At 58.9% G+C, this 19,159-nt stretch overlaps 1 protein-coding gene across 1 annotated transcript; it reads right to left on the reverse strand.

Moving 5' to 3' along the window:
- Nucleotides 1-3,409: 3,409 nt before the first annotated feature.
- WSCD2 (WSC domain containing 2) lies at nt 3,410-17,833 on the reverse strand. The gene is made up of 8 exons (XM_066978942.1): nt 17,155-17,833; nt 12,965-13,079; nt 11,537-11,721; nt 10,970-11,091; nt 10,198-10,372; nt 9,034-9,198; nt 7,494-7,694; nt 3,410-5,796 (listed from the first exon to the last, which is right to left on the reverse strand). The coding sequence occupies exons 1-8, from the start codon at nt 17,516-17,518 to the stop codon at nt 5,444-5,446; spliced, it is 1,680 nt and encodes a 559-aa protein (XP_066835043.1). The 5' UTR covers nt 17,519-17,833; the 3' UTR covers nt 3,410-5,443.
- Nucleotides 17,834-19,159: the final 1,326 nt, after the last annotated feature.

The raw sequence follows: 19,159 nt of genomic DNA on the forward strand, positions 1-19,159 counted from the left end.
CTTGCAGAGCATCCCGGTAAAGGATGGCCGAGCAGCACCTCAATCCAATTTCACGCACAGTTAATTTGGGAGATAATTCATGGTCTGGGCTTCTTGATGGTGACAAACGGGTGACACCAGTGTCACTCTTATTTATGGGTTGATTTCTCCATGTCACCCCCATTGCCTGTAACTCCTGGGAGGACGAGGAAGGACCACGTCCCCACTGTGTAGGTGACGGGGGGGGGAAGCTGGCTTTGGGCACTCCCCTGTGGCACCAGGGGACATTTTGGGTGCCCCTGGGGGTCCCAACCCTCGTGGTGCCCCCAGGAGCTTCCCCACGCATCACCCGCTGTGGCCACTGCAAGTCTGCTCACAGGGGCACACAAAGGCTGGGGGATTAATTTTTTTTTTTCTTTAAAAATCGAAAGGAAAAAGACCAAACCGGGAGCAGACAAAAAACGATTCCTGAAGCCCAAGCACGGCGCTGCAGCACGGAGCCGTGGGGACGCTCCGAGTGCTCACAGAGGCAGCCAGGTTTTGGGTTATGGGATGGGGTGAAAACCTCACATATCGAGGGCAGGAGGCGTTTGCAGCAGAGGATTTGTCCTTCAGCCAGCACAGCACACGGCGGCCAGGCAGGACAGACAGCGTGGTCAGTGCGTGCAGGACAGGGGGACGCAGCCCGTCCCCGTCCCTGTCCCCACGGGCACAGCTCCTGCCCCAAGCAGGGATGCTCCTCGCGGATCTTTGTGGCTGGATTTTGTGAGCCCATCCCATCTGTTGTTACAGCCAATAGCTTCCCAAAAAGCGGTGACTCGGTACGTAACCTTGGGTTAAACCACCGTTATAATGACAGCTTTGGAAACCTAATATTTGAGCTCGCCTTCCTGGTTGTTTGCCTACTTAATACAAAGCCTGGTTTACATACAAATACCCCCAACACACGCTGAAGCTTGGAGCACGAAGGAGAAGGAGCCCAGAGCTTTTCAGGTGCTTCCTAGCATGTATTGGTGCCTGGCTGCAGAACCTCTTCAGCAGCAGAACCACTCTGTGCAGGCACTTCCAAACCCCCTTTTTTTTTTCTCCCCTTTTGTCCGAGTTGCAAAGAAATGCAGCTGAGTATTGCCCTGATATTGCCTAAATATTGCAGCCGAATATTGCCCCGCTACTTTCTGAATATTGCAGGAGCCTCTGGTGAAATGCAGCTGGGTCAACGTGCAAAAGCCAGCCGGGGGGGTGCAACCCCTTTTTGGGTAGGACCTGGTGGAATTGGTGACATGGGACTGGGGTGCCCTGGGTATAGCACCTGGGAATGGTGGTGGGGTTGGGAACCAGGGCCACCAGCACCCCCACACTGTCCTGCATTTGCGGTCAAGGTTCTAGGGTAATGCAGGGCTGGCTGGGAGAGAAGAGCGGCAGGTCTGGGAGCTGGGACCCCCAGCTCTGTTCCCAGACCCCCTCACCCCTCCCCAGGACCCCCTCCCCTCCCCAGGACCCCCATCCCCACCCCAGGACCCCCATCCCCACCCCAGGACCCCCATCCCCACCCCAGGACCCCGTTCTCCACCCGCAGCCATCCCAGCTCTCCCCACCCATGGGTGTCCCATGCTCTGTGGGGCTCAGCGCCCCCAGCCCGGTGCCGCTGCACCCAGCACCATCCCAGTGTGCCAAACCCGCCACCCCCCCCCCCCTCCCCAAATTCCTGCCTCTTGCCAGTGCCCCGTAACTGCGGGGCTGGGGCTCATTTCTCACGAGCGTTTGGGAAATTACTCCAGAATACACTGAAATCATTTCTGCGGAACACATTACCGTCCTTAATGACTGTTCTTTTTCAATTAGCTGTCACAGCCCTGAAATAAAGCTGTGCTTTACTCCTCCGATAAATCACACCCTTTATTTGGGATCGGATTTAAGGAAAAAAAAAAAAAGAATAAACATGCTATCATTTCCCTTCCCTCAGTGCCAGGCGGGCTGGAGCCATGTTTAAATTATCTCCGCTGCATTCAGGCAGATTGTCAACTGTAAATTTTACAGAAAATAGTAAAAACGATAAATAAACATGCTTTCTTTGTAGCGGATGAATATTACTGCTGCTCAGATTTATAACCCTCATCTCCCATACATTTTATAGCTTTTGTAAAAGTGCTGTCGCAGCTTCTGTATTATGCTGCTAAGGTGTGTGTGTTTTTTTTTTTTCCGCCCCCCCCCTTTCATTTAAACACCAGCATGAGCTTCATGTGCAATTTCGTTTGGGAGGAAGAGGAGCCTGGCTTGGGGTCCCCAGTTCATCACCAGGAGATGTCACTGGTGTGGCTGGGAATTGAGCTGCTCCCCATCCTCATCCTCATCCTCATCCTCATCCTCATCCTCATCCTCATCCTCATCCTCATCCTCATCCTCATCCCCATCCTCATCCTCATCCTCATCCTCATCCTCATCCCCATCCCCATCCCCATCCCCATCCTCATCCTCATCCTCATCACCATCCCATCACATCCCATCCCCATCCCCATCCCCATCCCCATCCCCATCCCCATCCCCATCCCCATCCCCATCCCATCCCATCCCCATCCCCATCCCCATCCCCATCCCCATCCCATCCCATCCCATCCCATCCCATCCCATCCCCATCCCCATCCCCATCCCCATCCCCATCCCATCCCATCCCATCCCATCCCATCCCCATCCCCATCCCCATCCCCATCCCCATCCCATCCCATCCCATCCCATCCCATCCCCATCCCCATCCCCATCCCCATCCCCATCCCCATCCCCATCCCCATCCCCATCCCCATCCCCATCCCCATCCCCATCTCATCCCTATCTCACCACATCCCCATCCCCTCCCACCGCCCACAAGCAGCCTGCCGAGTGCCAAACCCACGCAGAATTGGGGGAAATGCGGGCGGTTTTGGTGCAGACGCCGTTGCCAGGGCAACTGCTGAGTAACCCATCCAGCCCAGCTGGCGCGGTGCAGGGGATGCAGAGCATCGGGGGTGATGGAGCCTGAAAATACCATTAAAAAAGGGGCTTTTAATGCAGGATGGATGTGGGGGGGCCGGGGACACCCGTCGGCAGCCTCCAGTCCTGCAGCGGGGTGCTCGCCGAGGCTGGGATGATTTATTTGCTGCTTTAAAAAACCATCCTGGGAACGCAGGCACGGCTGAGCAGGGTGGTTAGAAAATGTCGAGAGCTTTGTGTGTGCAGATGCTGCAGGAAGGAGCCGGCTCCTCTTTCCAGCAGCAATGCAAACTTTGCCGTCGCATGCCAGCCCCGGGGAGCAGGAGCAGCGAGCGCTTGCTGCATGAGACGGAGCCTCTGAATGGTTCTGCCTCGTAGATTAATTGCTTGGGGGGGGGGTTAATTATTTCCATGGGGTTATGGGAGAGTTGTCCTCTTTGCACATGATGCCCATCAGAGCAAGCGAGGTCCCACACGTGCTTTCGTTGCTGCCACTAAAACTAAAGGTATTTCAGAAACTCCAGCCACAAGGGCGGCTGGCCAAGAGAAAAGGAATAAATCCCACCAAGCCCGTTCTTGTTATAGAGCCCCAGGAATGATAAGAAGCGATGGAAATAAAGTTTGCAGTAAATCTATCAGCTCTCACTACGCTCCTGAATAAAACTTCCTTTAAGGATGCTGTAGGGGCAATAAAACTGCCAGGAAGGGGCCGCCCCGGGCGCCTGGCAGTGGTTCGGATGGGGGAACGTCATTAACGCAATTAATGCTGACGAGAGTGGGGCTGGGACCCGGCGTCACCCCCGGGGGGCCCCACAAAGACACGGGGAGGCGGGATAGCAACAAAACTCCTTTAATAGCCGGGTTGACCTGAGGATTTGTTCGGACAGAGGTAGGCAGCCCCGCGGCCGCCGCGGACCAAGGAGCGCGAGGTCCGGATGGTGCCCGCTGCCGGGACGGGCGCGCCCGGGCTCCTGGAGACCTCCAGCAAAGGACGAGGTAAAACCAGCACGCTCCTTACAAAATACATTCGTGGGCGAGCGGCTCCCTTTGCCCAGAGACCCGAAAATGTGGAGCCGGGGGGGGGGGTCCCCGCAGCCCTGGCACCCCGTCCTGCGCCCTTAGGCGGCGTCAGCTCCGCACGCGTGTTAGAAAAATATAATTTATTGAAATTCTCCTTTTGCCAGCGGAGTTTTCTTCTCTCTCTTTGAATATAGATTGATAGGTGTCTATAGATTTCGGCCTGTGCACATGTTTCTATCAAGATCAAGAGTTCCAAGCCAATCCTTAAGGACCTAACTGTAGAAAAGGCTGCGCACAAGATATGGCTTTTGCACCTATGCCTGGAGGGACTCGGGGCCGGGAGGAGGGCGCCTGTGTGGGGCGAAGCCTGGGCAGGGGCAGGGTCCGGGGCCGCATGCAGCCCTGCATGGAGCCAGATTTGCAAATGGCATCTTCTGGGGGTGCACGGAGCTCCTTTGGTTTCCTCCCTTCCCAGGGACAGGAGGGCTCACACCGTGCCCAGCTGGGGCAGGAGCGGAGGCTGCGCTTGCCCCGCGCCCAGCTCCGTGCCACCCGCTCACCTTGGTCTCCGTCGTGCCCACGGTCACAGCTTGGACCTGCTCCAGGTCGCACCCAGACCCCCCAGCACAACATGTCCCCCTCCCCCGCACCCATCCGCTCACCATCCCCCAGACACCTTCCTGGGGGCTCTTCTGCCTTGGGAGCTTCTAGAATGAGGAAAAGGTGCACGTGTAGGGCCTCACACGCTCCTCTGTCCTGGGTCAGCGTCCCCATCTCCAGCACCACGGACGTGTGCCCGCAGTCAGGGGGCACCAGCAGGGTCCCTGCAGAGCCCAGGGATGGTGCCCAGCAGGGGACACGGCCACCTCGCCCCGCTGCACCCCACGGTGCCAAGTCCCCTGCCATCAGGACGTTCCTCCTCGTTTGGGATCGGCTCCATCCCCACCAGCGGGAGCCTTCCAGGGGTGGCCAGGGAGTGTGGGGACAGCCCCCAGAGCCAGCAGGCACCGCGGGGACACTTTGGGCACGGCGCAAGCAGTGCAGGATCCACGCGGTGACCCCCTTCCCCCGGGACATGCGCGAAGAACCGGTTGCCTTGCTAAGGGTGCTGCAGCAGCTGACGTGGGAGCAGGACGGATCTGCTCAGCCCCACGCTGGCCACGTTTCCCCACTCCTCAGTGTCCTGACCGATGTCTGGCACGGCAGGGGACAAGCGCAGGACACCTGCACGGCGGGGACGGGGACAAGTTGCGGTGGGGAGGGCACCGTGCAGCCCCTTGGTGCCCAGCTCCGTGGAGGCGTCGGCCAAGCAAGCTCAGCGATGGCTGGGGAGCGTTCGTTTCTCATGCAGGGGGTTGATTAACAGCTAATAGCAGCAGATGGAGAATTAAAAGAAAGCCACCCACTGGGTGGAAGCAGGCAGAGGAAAAGGAGCCTTTCTTCTCCAGGCAGGGACAGGTCCCCCCCCCGGTTGGCACCGTCACCTCGGGTAGTAGTCCTCCGGGACCCCCGACAGGTTCCGGAGCTTCAGAGCCGCGTCCACCGTCTTGATGTAGCCGCTGATCATCTTCCTCATCTCGGGCGTGTAGGGGTCGTACTCCAGCTTCCTCAGGCCCGAGCGCTTGAAGTTGCCGTCCTTCTGGCCCTCGACGCAGAGCAGCCGGTCCTCGCAGGCGGCGATGCCCAGCAGCCCCACCATGCGCTTCAGCTGGGCGAAGAGGTCGCGCTTGAGGTCCTCGAAGTGCACCACCAGCACCTTCCTGCCGTAGCGCAGCCAGTCCAGGGTGTGGGTGGCCCACCACGGCGCGTAGTTGGCCACGAACTCCGGCCACTCTGCGAAAGGAGCACGGGGACAGTCAGGGGGTGTCCCTATGCCCCCCCGTCACAGCACGGCCGCTGGAGGGGCTTTGCAGAGCCCCTCTCCGATGGCTCAGCCTCTGGGGACATCACGAGCTGTTGTCATCCCCGGGGACGGGGGAGGCAGGTGTGGGCATCGACGGCTGCGAAATCACCGTTACCCCCGGGTTCCTGGCTAATTGATCCTCGCGTGAAAATCGGGGGATAAAAAGGAAAATGAAACGTCGACAAGAGGCAGCAACTCCTGGCAGCACGCTTACGATGCGTAAAAGCTCCGGGTACCTGCCTCTCCATCTTGTCCTCCCCAAGAAACTGATGCCTGATTAATAGCTTAACTGCATTTAATTCCCCAGAGAATCATTAAACACGGTATCTGTTTCATTAAACAGATACAGGACAATTCACCTTGTGTAATCATATCACATAAAACTTTGCTTTGGAACGGCTCCAGGGACGCGGTAAAATTAATGGCACGGAACAAAACGCGGGGTTCGCCGAGCCTCCAGCCTCCGCCTGCTCGCGGCACGGCCGCAGCCGGGGGAGGCAAAACCTGCCCGCGTCCTGCACCCGGCGAGGCAGGAGGGAGGTGCAGCATTTTCCGTCATCGAATCGCTCCAAAATTAGAGAGGGAAATGAGCTGGGATCCCATGGGCTGGGGCTGGGTGCTCCTGCAGGGTCTTTAGGCTCATGGACCGGTGATGGGAGCAATCGTGGCCATGGAGCTGGCACCCTGCGTGTTGTGACAGACCCCACCTTTAATCACCCAGGCTTCTTTTTTCATTGTTCTTTCGCCCTTGGGATGATTTATTTAACAAAATAACCAAGCACTAACTTCAAACCTGGCACAAGTGGAATGCCCACATGCAGGCTTTGTTTCCGTGCCGGGGGCAGCGAGGTCTCCGGCCCCGCGCTGGTGGCACGCACGTTCCCCAGCGAACCCCTACCCCATAAAGGACCCCAACTGATGGCAAATCTCCATCTTTCCAGGCAAATCGTTCCGATGGTTAATTAACCTGGCAATTAACCCAGTGGCTAATTGCACATTAAAACGTGCGTCCCCTTTGGTTTGGGTAAGAGCCAGCAGCAATCCCTGAACCCCACTGCGGCAGGGGCGAAGCCGGCCCCGATGGGAGAGGTGACAGCGGGAGGCAGGAGCGGGTGGCAGCTCCTGGGTGGGGATGGGTGCAGGGTCTTTGGGTGCTGAGCTGCTGAGGGGGCTCAGCCCGCAGCCGAAAACGCCTTTGCCAGCAGCGAGCACATGGCAATAACGAAATCCAGGCACATAACCGCAACAACGGAAAGAAAGATCCCCTTAAATAAACTCTGAATTAAGGGTAGCAGATGTTCAATCAAGCTAAATATTTTAACTCTTTCCAATGAAGTCAATTCCACAACAGCAATTTGTAAATTGCTATAATTAACAAGCCTCCGCAAGCTGTCTGTGCGTGGGGAAGGTGCCTTCCCCCGAGCAGCCGGGCTCGGCCGAAGGGAAGGCGCCAGGGGACGGTGGCAGGTGAGCGCCGCGCAGCACCCGGTGCCCCCATAATTTTGCCTTAACGAGTTACGGGTTTAATTTCGCCCTGCAGATGCCCAGACCCGGACCCCAGGCGGTGGCGCCGCTCGGGTTTTCCATGCCAGGACCCGCTGCGGTCCTGCTGGTGCTCGTCCCCTACCTTTGCCCTTCCAGTGGGCGTGAGCGGCGAAGCCGATGTGCCCCCCGTACTTGCGGTTGAACTCGGCCATCAGCGCCTTGTAGGGGTTGCGGATGAGCAGGATGGCCGAGTCGAAGGACTCGATCTCCTTCTGGCCGCTCTCGTGGGTTTTGATGCAGATGGTCCTCCCGCTGCGCCAGTGGTCCCGCTCGCCCTTGAACCCTGCCGGGATGGAGGAGACACGCGAGAAGGAATAGCGTGGTGTTACATCCTCGCCCTGGCCACAGCCTTTGAGCTCTCCCAGCAAATTAAGAAGGGAATTAAGGGAATTAAGAAGCCACCCCACAAGGCAGCAGAGGCTCTTCACATGTGCACTCACGCTGGCAAATATACGGATAAAACGATAAAATGAGGGAACTGGTTTCTCCCTCCTCCCCCCCATTGTAACAGTGTGGGTTATCAGGAGGAGCTGGCTGGAGGAGAAGCTGAAACAGCTTCGTGCCTGCCTTGGGATTTTTTTTCTTTTGAACTTTATCCTCGGGGCTGGGCCCCATCGTGGGTGCAGCGACGGGAACAGAAGCGTCCCTGGGAGATGCCACGGGAGCAGAGGACGGATCCCACCCAACCCTCGTGCCCAACGAGGGAGCTCAGGGTGCTGGTGCCCGACCGAGCACCTCCTGCTCGCTGCGCCCACCCCGAGCTGCAGCACTCAGGTGGGATTAGGGGAACCAAGACCATTTGTTTTCAGACCGACTCCTCTCCTGGCCGTTCCCCAGGCCAGGTGCAGATCTAAGGGATACGTGCATCAACCCGCCACGTGTGAACAGCGCTGCAGCTGAGATCAGCTCCTTCCTCCGTCCACCCCTGGGCTCCTCAGCACTTTCTGCACCGCTGACACCCACGAGTATGGATGTCGGTGTTCCTGCGCACCCTGGCACATCACTATTTTTAGCTGCCAGCCGGGATGGCCGGAGCCACGCAGAGCCACCCCCAAGCAGCTACAGGGAAGCGCTTGGGGACGGCCGTGGCATTGCTTTGGTTCCCAGCTCGTGCTCCCAGGCGTTTCGGGGCGGCTCCGCTGGGCAGCGGCAGCAGGGCAGCTCCCGGGGGTTTCCTCCCTGCCCGGGGCCCAGCAGGGACGGACGGATGCCACGGCTCCTTCCTCCTCAGGCCACCTCTGCGTGCTGCTTTATTCCTGGGTTTTCTCAAAGGTGGGAATGGGTCAGGGGGGTTGGAAGAAGAGGACTTTGTAGCTAAGACCTGAACAGCTTTCCCTAACATTTCCCAGGGAAACCCGCTCAGAACCCGGCCTTTTTGATGGTGAAAAATGCCTTGCCTCTTTTGCCACGGTCAGAGCCACTTTGATTCCTCCTCTAAAAAATTTCAGCACCCACCATGGGTTGAAAAACACCGACACAAGGCAGAAATAGCAGTTCTGCCCCAGACTGCTCTCTTTGCAAAGGCTAAAACACAGCACGGGAGGCTATGTCTGCCCGAACCACCGCTCCCCGGGACAGGCACGGGGCAGCACCAGCGGTACCCGGCCCCTCGCTCAGCTCACCCTTGTTGTAGAGCGACCCGTCGAAGTAGTAGCTGCCGGTGTAGAAGCCGGTGGCGAGCTCGATCAGGTGCCGTGCCCACGTGTTGCCGGCCCCGGGGAAGCTGGCCAGGGCCACGAGCTGCTTGGAGCGGGTGGGCAGGAACCTCCTGTCCATGCAGCGGTTGTCTGCAAGGAGAAAACGGGGGGGGGAAGAGTGACACTGGGGGGCAGGGGTTGTTTTGGCAGGGCTAATGGGTCACAGCACCGGGCCGCTTAAGGATTTCGGGCAGGGGCTGCTTGCTTGTGCCATGGGGATGCCTCGGATCATCGCAGGTATCCCCAGGAAATGCCAGGGCAGGGTGTGAGGTGGTGGTGACAGGGAAAGGTACCCTTGTACCCTGCCCAGGGCACACAGGAGCAGCCCAAAGAGACCTCAGACGAGGGAAGGGGGTGCCGTGCCATCACCAGCTGCATGCTTATTAATTAGGAGAGTGGGTAATGAGGGCGCGTTATCCACGCAGCGCTGCTGCTTTTGGTGTCGGTGACCGCAAAAGTGTTGCCAGCACGGCCACAAAAGCAGTAACCATGTCGGGAATGAGAACAAGCCATTCTGAGACAAAATGAGCCGAGTTTTGGACCTTGTTAATTTTATCTCTGATAAAGAAGCCCTGCGGGCAGACAGAGAAAAGCCCCACGAGAGCCCTCCCCAAGCATCTCCCCACCCCGTGCCAGCCAACATCACGCTTCCATGTCCATCCCGTGCCCCACCAGCTGTGAGATGCACGGGACAGGAGCCCTCCCGGGGGGGCTCTCTGCCTGCTTGTGGCTTTTTTCCCCTTTTTTTTCCCCACCCCTCGTGGCTGTGAAGCCCCGGCGGCTTCACCTGCCGGCCGCACGCCGCAGCTCGCGGGCTGCCGCCGGTGCCAAGGAGAAAAAAGCGCGACCAAGGAGGGATCCCGCTGGAGGCAGATGGCAAACTGCTATCTCCTGCGTCGGAGTTAAGCAGTAATTAAAGCTGTTTATTCAGGGGAGGATTTATTTCCCGGGAAATCAAAATAAACGGCGATTTCTAATGGAAGAAGAGCTATGCAGGCCGCCCGCGGGGCGGCAGGAGCCGGGCGCCCGCGCGGAGGGGCCGGGAAGCAGGGGCTGCCCCGAGCCCCCCGAAACCGCCCGAACCCTCACCTTGCACCTGGGTCTGGTAGACGAGCAGGAACTCGGCGGTGCCGCAGCTCTCAAACTCCTCGCCAGGGCACCTCTGGGCGCAGAGCTGCTCGTCCTCGCGCTCGTGCAGGGTGAAGAGCGTGGTGGGGAAGCCGCAGAGGCAGGCGGTGCCGGCCAGCGCCGATAGCGGGTACTCCTGCGGGGATGGAGACACGGGCAGAGCCGTCCCTGCTGCCTTCCTCCTCCCCCTGCCCCATGCACAGCACCGGGGTGCTTTGGGTGCTCCCTGGGCGTTGGCACCCGCAGCTGGTTGCATGCACCCAAAGGATCCGGATTTGTCCCCATTCCACGGTGCCGCTCGCGGCAATTTAAGCAGGGACGGTTTATTTCCCTGCTGCAAAGGGAGGTCCTCACCTGTGGGGCTTTTTCATCCTCTGCCTGGATAATTCGCCTAATTTTTTAATGGATAAATTAAATTCAGCCATGCCCACTCCCGGCCCGGCAGGGCCGGACATCCCGCTGCGTGCCTCGGCAGCGCGGTGCCCACGCTGGGCGAGCTGCTCCGCGCTCAGACTGTCACTTTGGGCAGATTTGGTGCAAAACGGGGACCAGCCTTCCCCTCCCGCATCCCTGCTGGTCTCGGGCGAAGCATTAGGGTGGGAGGGAAACCTCCTTCCCGCTGCCTTTGGTGAGCCCCGGGAGTGGGGCGGTAAATCCAATCCGTACGCATCCCGATTTTACTAAATCAGCCCCAAATGTGCTGGACGCGGGCGCAGCCCCCCCTCCCCGGTACCTTCTCGGTGCAGAAATCCACGCACTTGTCCACGGACATGTTGGGCATGGGCTGGCTGGCGGGCAGGGCGATGGAGACGTTGTCCGGCCGGCGGAAGCAGCCCCGAAACACCGCGCTGCCGTCTGCCGGGGGAGAGGGGGGGAGATGGTTCGGGTACAGTTCGTTAGAGTTTCTCTAATTTTTATTTTTATTTATTTATTTATTTTTTTGCTAGCTTGCCTCTGGGAGATGTTTGGAGAGGGAAAACAACCAGAACGGCCTGGCCCTAAACGGATCTTCCCTGAGGTCGCAATGTGGGCAGCCGCTGCAGCCCTTTGGCAATTAAACACCTGCTAATGAACCCCCCCCCCCCAAATCCACCCAACAGCAGGCTGAGAGGCGAAGGGAAGAGGAACGTAGATTTGGGGAGAGATCAAACCCTCATCTACCAATATCTAACCGGGCTCCCAAATCCTTCCAACCCCCAACAGCATCGCCGCTCCAGCGGCGCCGCGACCCTGCTGGTGGGGTCGGCGAGGTCCCGAGGTTGGCGGGGGGGGTCCCCATTTTCGGGGACCGCGGACTCACAGCGGCGGGCGGACTCCTGGGCCAGCTCCAGGCGGTAGACGGAGAGGCGGTTGGCCCCGCCGCAGGTGCTGCTGCGCTCGCCCTTGCACGGCATGTCGCACTCAGGCTCGCTGGCGTTGGGCGCCTGCACCTTGTGGCCGCAGTAGCACTCGGCGCCGAACTCCAGCCCCGCGTAGAGGTAGCCCCTGGGTACGGGGGGGGGGAAGAGAGGGGCTCAGCACCCCGCGGGGACACGGGGCAGGAGGTGGCACCGGGGGGGGGGGTGAGCCCGGGGATGGGGACACGGCCACCAGGGATGGCTCTTTGTAGCAGGGGGGGGGTCCTCGCGGGAGGCAGATCCCCCTTTGTGGTGCTGGGGAATGGGGGAAGCTGCAGGAAATTTCCTTGGGGGGGGGGGGGGGGGTGTCTGCTGCCCACGGGTGTGCTTGGAGAGCTCTGGGGCTGGTGTTTGGTGAGGATGGAGTTTGGGGGGGGCCCCACCCCCCTGCGCGGCCAGAGGTGCCAAATCCGAGCCCTGCACCCCCTGCCCCGTGGGAGAACGGCACGGAGCGGAGCCCCCTGCCCTTTTTTTCCTGGGGAGGAAAATGGGGTTTCTCAAATTAAAAAAGAATAGAATAGAATAGAATAGAATAGAATAGAATAGAATAGAATAGAATAGAATAGAATAGAATAGAATAGAATAGAATAGAATAGAATAGAATAGAATAGAATAGAATAGAATAGAATAAAAGTCAGATAGGATAGGATAGGATAGGATAGGATAGGATAGGATAGGATAGGATAGGATAGGAGAAAAGAAAAGAAAAGAAAAGAAAAGAAAAGAAAAGAAAAGAAAAGAAAAGAAAAGAAAAGAAAAGAAAAGAAAAGAAAAGAAAAGAAAAGAAAAGAGAAGAAAAGAAAAGAAAAGAAAAGAAAAGAAAAGAGAAGAGAAGAAAAGAAAAGAAAAGAAAAGAAAAGAAAAGAAAAGAAAAGAAAAGAAAAGAAAAAGAGAAGAGAAAAAGAAAAAGAAAAAGAAAAAGAAAAAGAAAAAGAAAAAGAAAAAGAAAAAGAAAAGAAAAAGAAAAAGAAAAAGAGAAGAAAAGAAAAGAAAAAGAAAAAGAAAAAGAAAAAGAAAAAGAAAAAGAAAAAGAAAAGAGAAGAGAAGAATTCAAATAAAATAGAATAGAATAAAATTCAAATAGGATAGGACAGGATAAAATAATAAAATAAAATAAAATTCAAAATAAAATAAAATAAAATAAAATAAAATAAAATAAAATAAAATAAAATAAAATAAAATAAAATAAAATAAAATAAATAAAGCAAAATTACACACATCAACAGAAAAGAAAGGGGGAGGAAGAGGAGAGGGGCAGGGAGCCGTGGGAGGAGAACAGCCCCGACGTGTGGGGCTGCTGGAGGAGGCGCGGTGCTCGCCCACCACCCTACCGCTCGGCGCAGTTGTCCTGGCAACGGAAGACTGTCATCTTCTTGTAGTCCAAGAAGGACACGCCGCGCAGCGTCCGCCGCCGCGTGCTGTCCACGTAGCAGCCGATGTATTTCGCTGGGGGGGTGAAAAATGGGGGTCAGAGCCCACCGGGGCCGAGCCCGGAGCCTGTGGCTAATTATTTTTATTTTTATTTTTATTTTTATTATTTTTATCTATTTATTACTATTATTATTATTATCATTACCATTATCATTATTATTATTATTATTATCCATGCCTCTGCTGAGGACGGGCTGCAGCGCCCCAGCATCTCGGGGCAGGAGGGGGACAGGGAGGAACCAGGGGAGTCCCCAGGATGATGTGGACGTGGACAACCCAAGAGGGTGCTGGAGAGGCACCGAGCACTGGGAGCAGGCCGCCCTCCCACCCCGCGCCTGCCTAATTTTGCCCTAAATCAGGCTGCTGAGCTGAGCCCCCTGCTTTTTTGCATGAGACCCCCCCCCTTGTGGTGGGCGCAGTGCCCCCTGCAAACACCGCGAGCCATCCAGTACAGGTGCTGAAAGCCGAGACACAACTGATACGGGTAGAAAAGGTTCTGTGGCTGTGCACCGAGGATTTTCTCCCTTTTCCCTGCAGAAACCCCAAAACCGAAGCCTTCCCACCACCAGCAGCCCTGGCCTCGGTCCTCTCCTCTGCGGTCCTCCTCCCGTCCTCCTGCTTCAAACTCAGCAAAGCGGCTCCAAAATGAGGCAAGAGTCATGGGGTGAGAAGTGGTAAAATAAAAGATGTCCTCAGCTCTGCCCCACCAGGCACACGGCGGGAGCTGGGATGGAAAAATAAACCAAATTTTCTCCGGCCAGGAGCTCATTCCCTGCCCCAGACCCCGCTGCAGACGGTGTTTGCCCAGTGCCAACGCTCGGCAAAGCAAAAGCTGATGGATGCCTGCGCTGGGAGCAAACGGAGATGCCGGTGGGCAGGGAACAGAGCTGAACAAATAGTTCCAAGGAAATCCTGCGTTTGACAAATGCACCCTTTGCCAATAACCTGAGAGCGCACGGCCACGTCCTCGGCTGCCGTCCTTCCCCCTGCTGCCCCTCTTCGCCACGGTGGGCTCATGTTAGGGACGGGACAGCGCCGCCAGTGCGTCCCCAATCCCCGTGAGGCTTCCTCATCAGGTGCCTTCGTTAGCACCCCGCTCTGATTTTCCGTGGGGCAGATGCGTTGCAACGAGGCAATGGTTGTGTGGGTGTTGAAAGGAGACGCCCCCAGATCCCAGCGCAGAGCACCCGTCCAGCTGTGCCGCCCCACCGAGCACCTCTTCTCCCACCTCTGCACCTCCACACCGGGCACCTCACTACCGAAACACCCCGTGGGATAACACCTCCCACCTCCTGCTCGCGTTCCGCACCTGCTGGGGGGCTCTGCACCAAAACCCCCTGCCCCATACCCCCCCCCGCGGCTCCCCACCAGCCTGGCCCTCGCGTGGAGGAGGACGGAGAGCGCCGTGCCCGCTAAGTGCTGCCACCAGGCAGCCATCCCTCACTGCTCCCAATTACCCTCGGCGCAACTTGGCATTTCCGCGGCGCTGAGCAGGTTTCGGCAGGTCAGCTACTTTTGCCCGTGACAGATCTAACCGGTGCGGGATTACTCCAGCAATTTCCGCCGAGCCGCCGACTGATGTGCATTACGTCCAATCCATCGCTCTTGACATACGCGTGCTGCAACTTATTAGGAAGGCGGCTGGAATAATTAGGGAGAGGCGAGGACACTACGGGGACGAGGAGCCAGCTGTGAGGCCGACCTGCTCCGGCATGCAGCTCCCCTGGGACCCCGCGGAGCCTTGGAGCCCGCTGGGTGCGCGCAGACCCCGGCGGTCCCGGACACGTTCCCAGGGATGCACGAGGCCAAATCCAGCCTGCGGCACACGGAGCACACAGCCAGGGACACAGTTTGGCAGGCACCTCTGTCTGTCTGTCTGTCTCCTCTCCTCCCCTGCCCGTTTAGCCCCCCTCCGTGCCGTTTACCCCGTTAAAGGCAGAACCGAGGCGTTTTCTCGGGGCCGTGCTGCGGGGCGACGCTCAAAACAAATACCTGCCCTTGATTTTCCAGCTGGCTGATCAAAGGCCTGCCGCAGCCGGCGCTGAGCCGTTCCCCAGCCCCGCGAAGCTCGTTTGCAGATGTTTTCCCCCAAACCGCTCACACGGCACCGGTACAGATGGTGCCTGCTGTCGGGAAAGCTCGGGCGATGGGTGAGGACCCAGCCAGGTACACCGAGACGAGCCCAGAGCTCCTCGTCCCGCAGCCCGGCAGACGTGAGCATGGCAAAAGGCGGGCAGCGATGGCAGCGGTTGCAGGAAGGGTGCCTCGGGGCAGGACGAGGAGGTGAGGTGGGGGTTTGGGGACATCTGGAGCTGCCCAATTCCTCCGCTCCTTCCTGCTCCACTGCTGCCCCAACACCCGTGGCCAGCATGGGATTGCTTGGACGGAGGCTGGTGGTGGAGGACAGGGTGCGTATGGCCAGGGACGGGAGCACTGCTTTTTTTTTTTTTGCTTTTTTTTTTTTTGTGGTCTCTGACGGCTCCTTTCTGCTCCTTTCACCAGCTGGTGAAGCCTCGCCAAGTGTCACTTCACATCAACGGGGCAGAGCGGCCACACGTGTCACAGAGACGGGCTCCCACGGCCCCTCCGTGCACAACGGGATGGGAGCACCAGGGTGGAAATGTCACCCACGGGGAACCCCTCCTTGTCTCATTTTAGCACCAGAAAGTGCCTGAAGTGAATATTCCTCCCCGTTAAAAGCCCCAGGACCCGAACACTCACGGCAGCCTTGCCTGGCTCCCATGTGGGCAGCCAGAAACACGAAAGTGCTCGAGCAAACGGGACACCGTGGGCAGCAGGAGAGCGGGGACACGTGGAGCACCAGGGCATCCCAGACACATGCATCACAGCCACCAGCACTCTCACGCTCTGCAGCACCCGCAGCACCTCCCGTGGGGCTCAGGGCAGGACGCCAGCGCCAGCAGGGCAGAGGAGAGCCCGGTGGCACGTGGGCACCTCTCCAGTAGTCACCGCTCCATTCCTGCCTTTGCTCGGTGCTCCCCGCCACGGATAATCGCCCTAAATACCGAGGCAATCCATTACGCCGCTGTCACGGGTGCACCGTGCTGGAGCAGGCTGTGTTGCTGCTTCTCCCCAGCCCACGTTATTACCGACAGCACATCGCAGCAGCTCTCACGCTCGGCTGAGGAGGCGAGGTACTGCTTCGCCGCGGGGGCACGGAGCTGCCGGAGAGGGGGCCCGGGGGCCGCGAGCACGCTGGGGGCTGCTGCCTGCCAAACCCCTAGCACAGAGGCATGGTGAAGGCTTTACCCTGCGTTTTGGTGGGGTTTGCAGGGCGCTCGCTCTGCCACCCGTGGGTGCCAGCTGCAGGAGCATTGGGACAGCGGCTGGGACAGCACCGGGTACACGGTGCACGAGCCGGGCTGCCTTGGAAAAGCCCCGGCAGACAGCTTAGGGCCACGCAGATTCTCGGCGAGCTCTGCACAGGGCTGCCTTCAGGATAAATAGATGACATTTTAAAAATCAATGCGAGCTACTGCATTCGCTTATCCGTGTTCATTAATAACGCTCCCACTCCCACCGCGGGCAGGGAGCTCCTGGCCCGAGAGGCCGAGCCCTGCCCGCACGCGGAGCAGGGCGCACGCAGCCCCCGCACCTCCGGGCTCGGACGTCCCCCGGGGCCGAGGGGACTGCTGCTGAGCTTCCAAAGCACGCCGGCTGCTGGGGGCTGAGCGGCCAGAGCCGTCCCCGCCGGCAGCATCTCCCCATCTGGCAGCCCCGAAAGTGCGTGTCGCTGTCACAGCGAGGCACGGCCCCGGAGGGTGGGAGGAAATGGAAAAATGGAGGCGGACAGCTGGTATTTGGGGAGGGGGGGGAGAGAGGGAGAGCATCATCCTCTGCACCAGGGGTCTCCAAAACAGTGTGAGCGCGCCCTGGGGTGCACAAGACCCCAGGATATGGGCAGATAACATTTCATTATGCCACGCACACAGCTTATAAGCAAATACTGACACGTATATTGGCAGCGTGCACTCAGAATCATCTCACCAAGGGGGTGCATGCCCAAAACACCTCGGGGACCAATGCTCTGGAGCTCGAGGCTTGCCCCACGCCCGCCGCCAGCCCTTACCTCTGTCCTCGTCCTTCTCGCGGCCGCTCCTGCCCTTGAGCACGCGGCTCCGCGCCGCGCCGTAGTCGCCCGCTTTGCTCCTCTCGGCCGGCTCCTTGGCGGTGCTTTTGAACCAGGGCCCTCGCCGCCGGCCCCCCGCTGCCGCCGGGAAGCCGCGGCTCAGCTGCATCACCCCCAGGTAGGGCAGCTCCTGCCCCTCGCCCGCCGCGGGGCCGCGCGGGCTGCCCGCCACCCGGGGCTCCCCCGTGAAGCCGGCGTGCAGGAAAACCAGGCTGCCGGCCGCCAGGTAGAGGGCCAGCAGCGTGAAGAAGCGCACGGGTCTCCGCCGAAAATACCGCTGGAATTTCACCAGGAATTTGGCCATGGCGTCTTCATCCCTCCCCGGGGCGGGAGCCAGGGAGCCGCTCTCCTTCGCCGTGGGATCCCAAAGGGGCGCGCTGGGGGTGGGGGGTGGGGGGCTCCGCTTTATTCCCCTCCCGGCCGAGCCCCCCAGGCCGTGGCAACAGGGGGGATGATCATGGGGTGTCGAGGCTGTTTTGGGACCGATCAGTGGGTGCAGCCCTGCTCGGCGGCTGGGGGCAGCATCTCTAGGGGCAGCGGCGCTGTCGGCTCTCCGGGCGAGGAGTGAGAAGCCCCCGGGCGCGTCTCCGGCCCCGCGATGCCAGCTGGGGCCCTTTGCCTAGCGTGGCCCCGTTCATTTCGGTCCCAGGGCAAGAAAGCTCCACCTGCAAGCCAAAGAGAAAGGCGCTTGTTAGAGGACCCCGTGGAAACCCACCTCCCCAGCGCCGGGGCCGGATCCTGATACCGGAGCTGCCCAGCGGAGAGGCGCAGCTCCAGCCACCCTCTCCTGCAGGGACGCCGGGGGCATGAGGGAGCTGGCAGCGCGGTGACATCGGTGACAGCCACCAGCATCCAGGGCTGGGGACAGCAGTGCTGGGGTGAGTCACGGAGGGGGTGCTAGGGGAGAGCTGCAGGAAGGCTCAGGGCACGTGGGGTTGCGGTTTTGCCCCCCTTCCCAGGGCTACACCAGCGATGCCGCAGCTTCCCTGGGGACAGGGGCACCCGTAGCATCCTCCTGCTGTGCCCACCCCAAGCCACCGTGCCACGGAGAGGCCAGGGGCGAGCCAAGCCTGGTGTCACCATGGGGAACGTCACCACGGGAAGTGTCACCGCCAGCGTTCCCGCGACCTGTGGCCGCCGTCCCACACCCGGGCCTTGCTGCCTGTCACTTGCTCGTCTTATTTTCGGAAAGGAGGCAAAAATAAATGGGAAGACAAAGTGCCATTAGTTTAATGGCCTCTATGTTCCTGCCATCTGTCTTCAGTTGATTAAATAAAAAATATTGGCGGAACATATGGCATGAATTATACATAAATATTTTAATTTGGGCTCCCCGAGCAGTTATTCAATCACCTCTTGGGTGAATTTTGTGCAGCCCCCAAACAACCCGCTTTCTGCGGGGTGCCCCCTGGGGGTCCCCACAGACCAACCCCTCCCCAGCCCCAGTAAGTAAAGGCTGAGTAAACTCGGAGTAGCAGCTGAGCAAGGAGACTACTTGCTACCAGGCTTCTGCATCAGCAGGCACCTCCGTGCTCCGCTGTCCCTGTCCTGGTCCCCATGTCCCCATCCCCGTCCCCGCTGCCTCCCCCAGCCCCGTCTCGGCTGTGCCGGGCGATGGCGAGGCAGCACCACGCAGAGAGAAGGAAGGGGCTTCAGTCGCTCTCATTAAGCCGTCTGGAGCTCATCCTTCTCCATCATGAACTGCGGAGTCGCAGGTCAATTACCGCACATTTGCATATATTCCATTAATGCCTCCGCTAATTGTCTGGAGGAGATAATGCGCTCCTCTCACTGCTCCCTGGCTGGCCGGGCTTTGCAAACAGCGAGCGCGGCCAACGGGGCCAGCAATGGGGCCGCATCCTGCCTCGGCGGGGGCTTGGGACGCGGCTGGGGGCCAGCAGCCCCGTAACAAGCCCGTTCCTACACCCACCCCGGGCTGGGGACG

Source organism: Anser cygnoides, chromosome 17 (genome assembly GCF_040182565.1).
Source record: "Anser cygnoides isolate HZ-2024a breed goose chromosome 17, Taihu_goose_T2T_genome, whole genome shotgun sequence".
Lineage (NCBI taxonomy): Eukaryota > Metazoa > Chordata > Aves > Anseriformes > Anatidae > Anser > Anser cygnoides.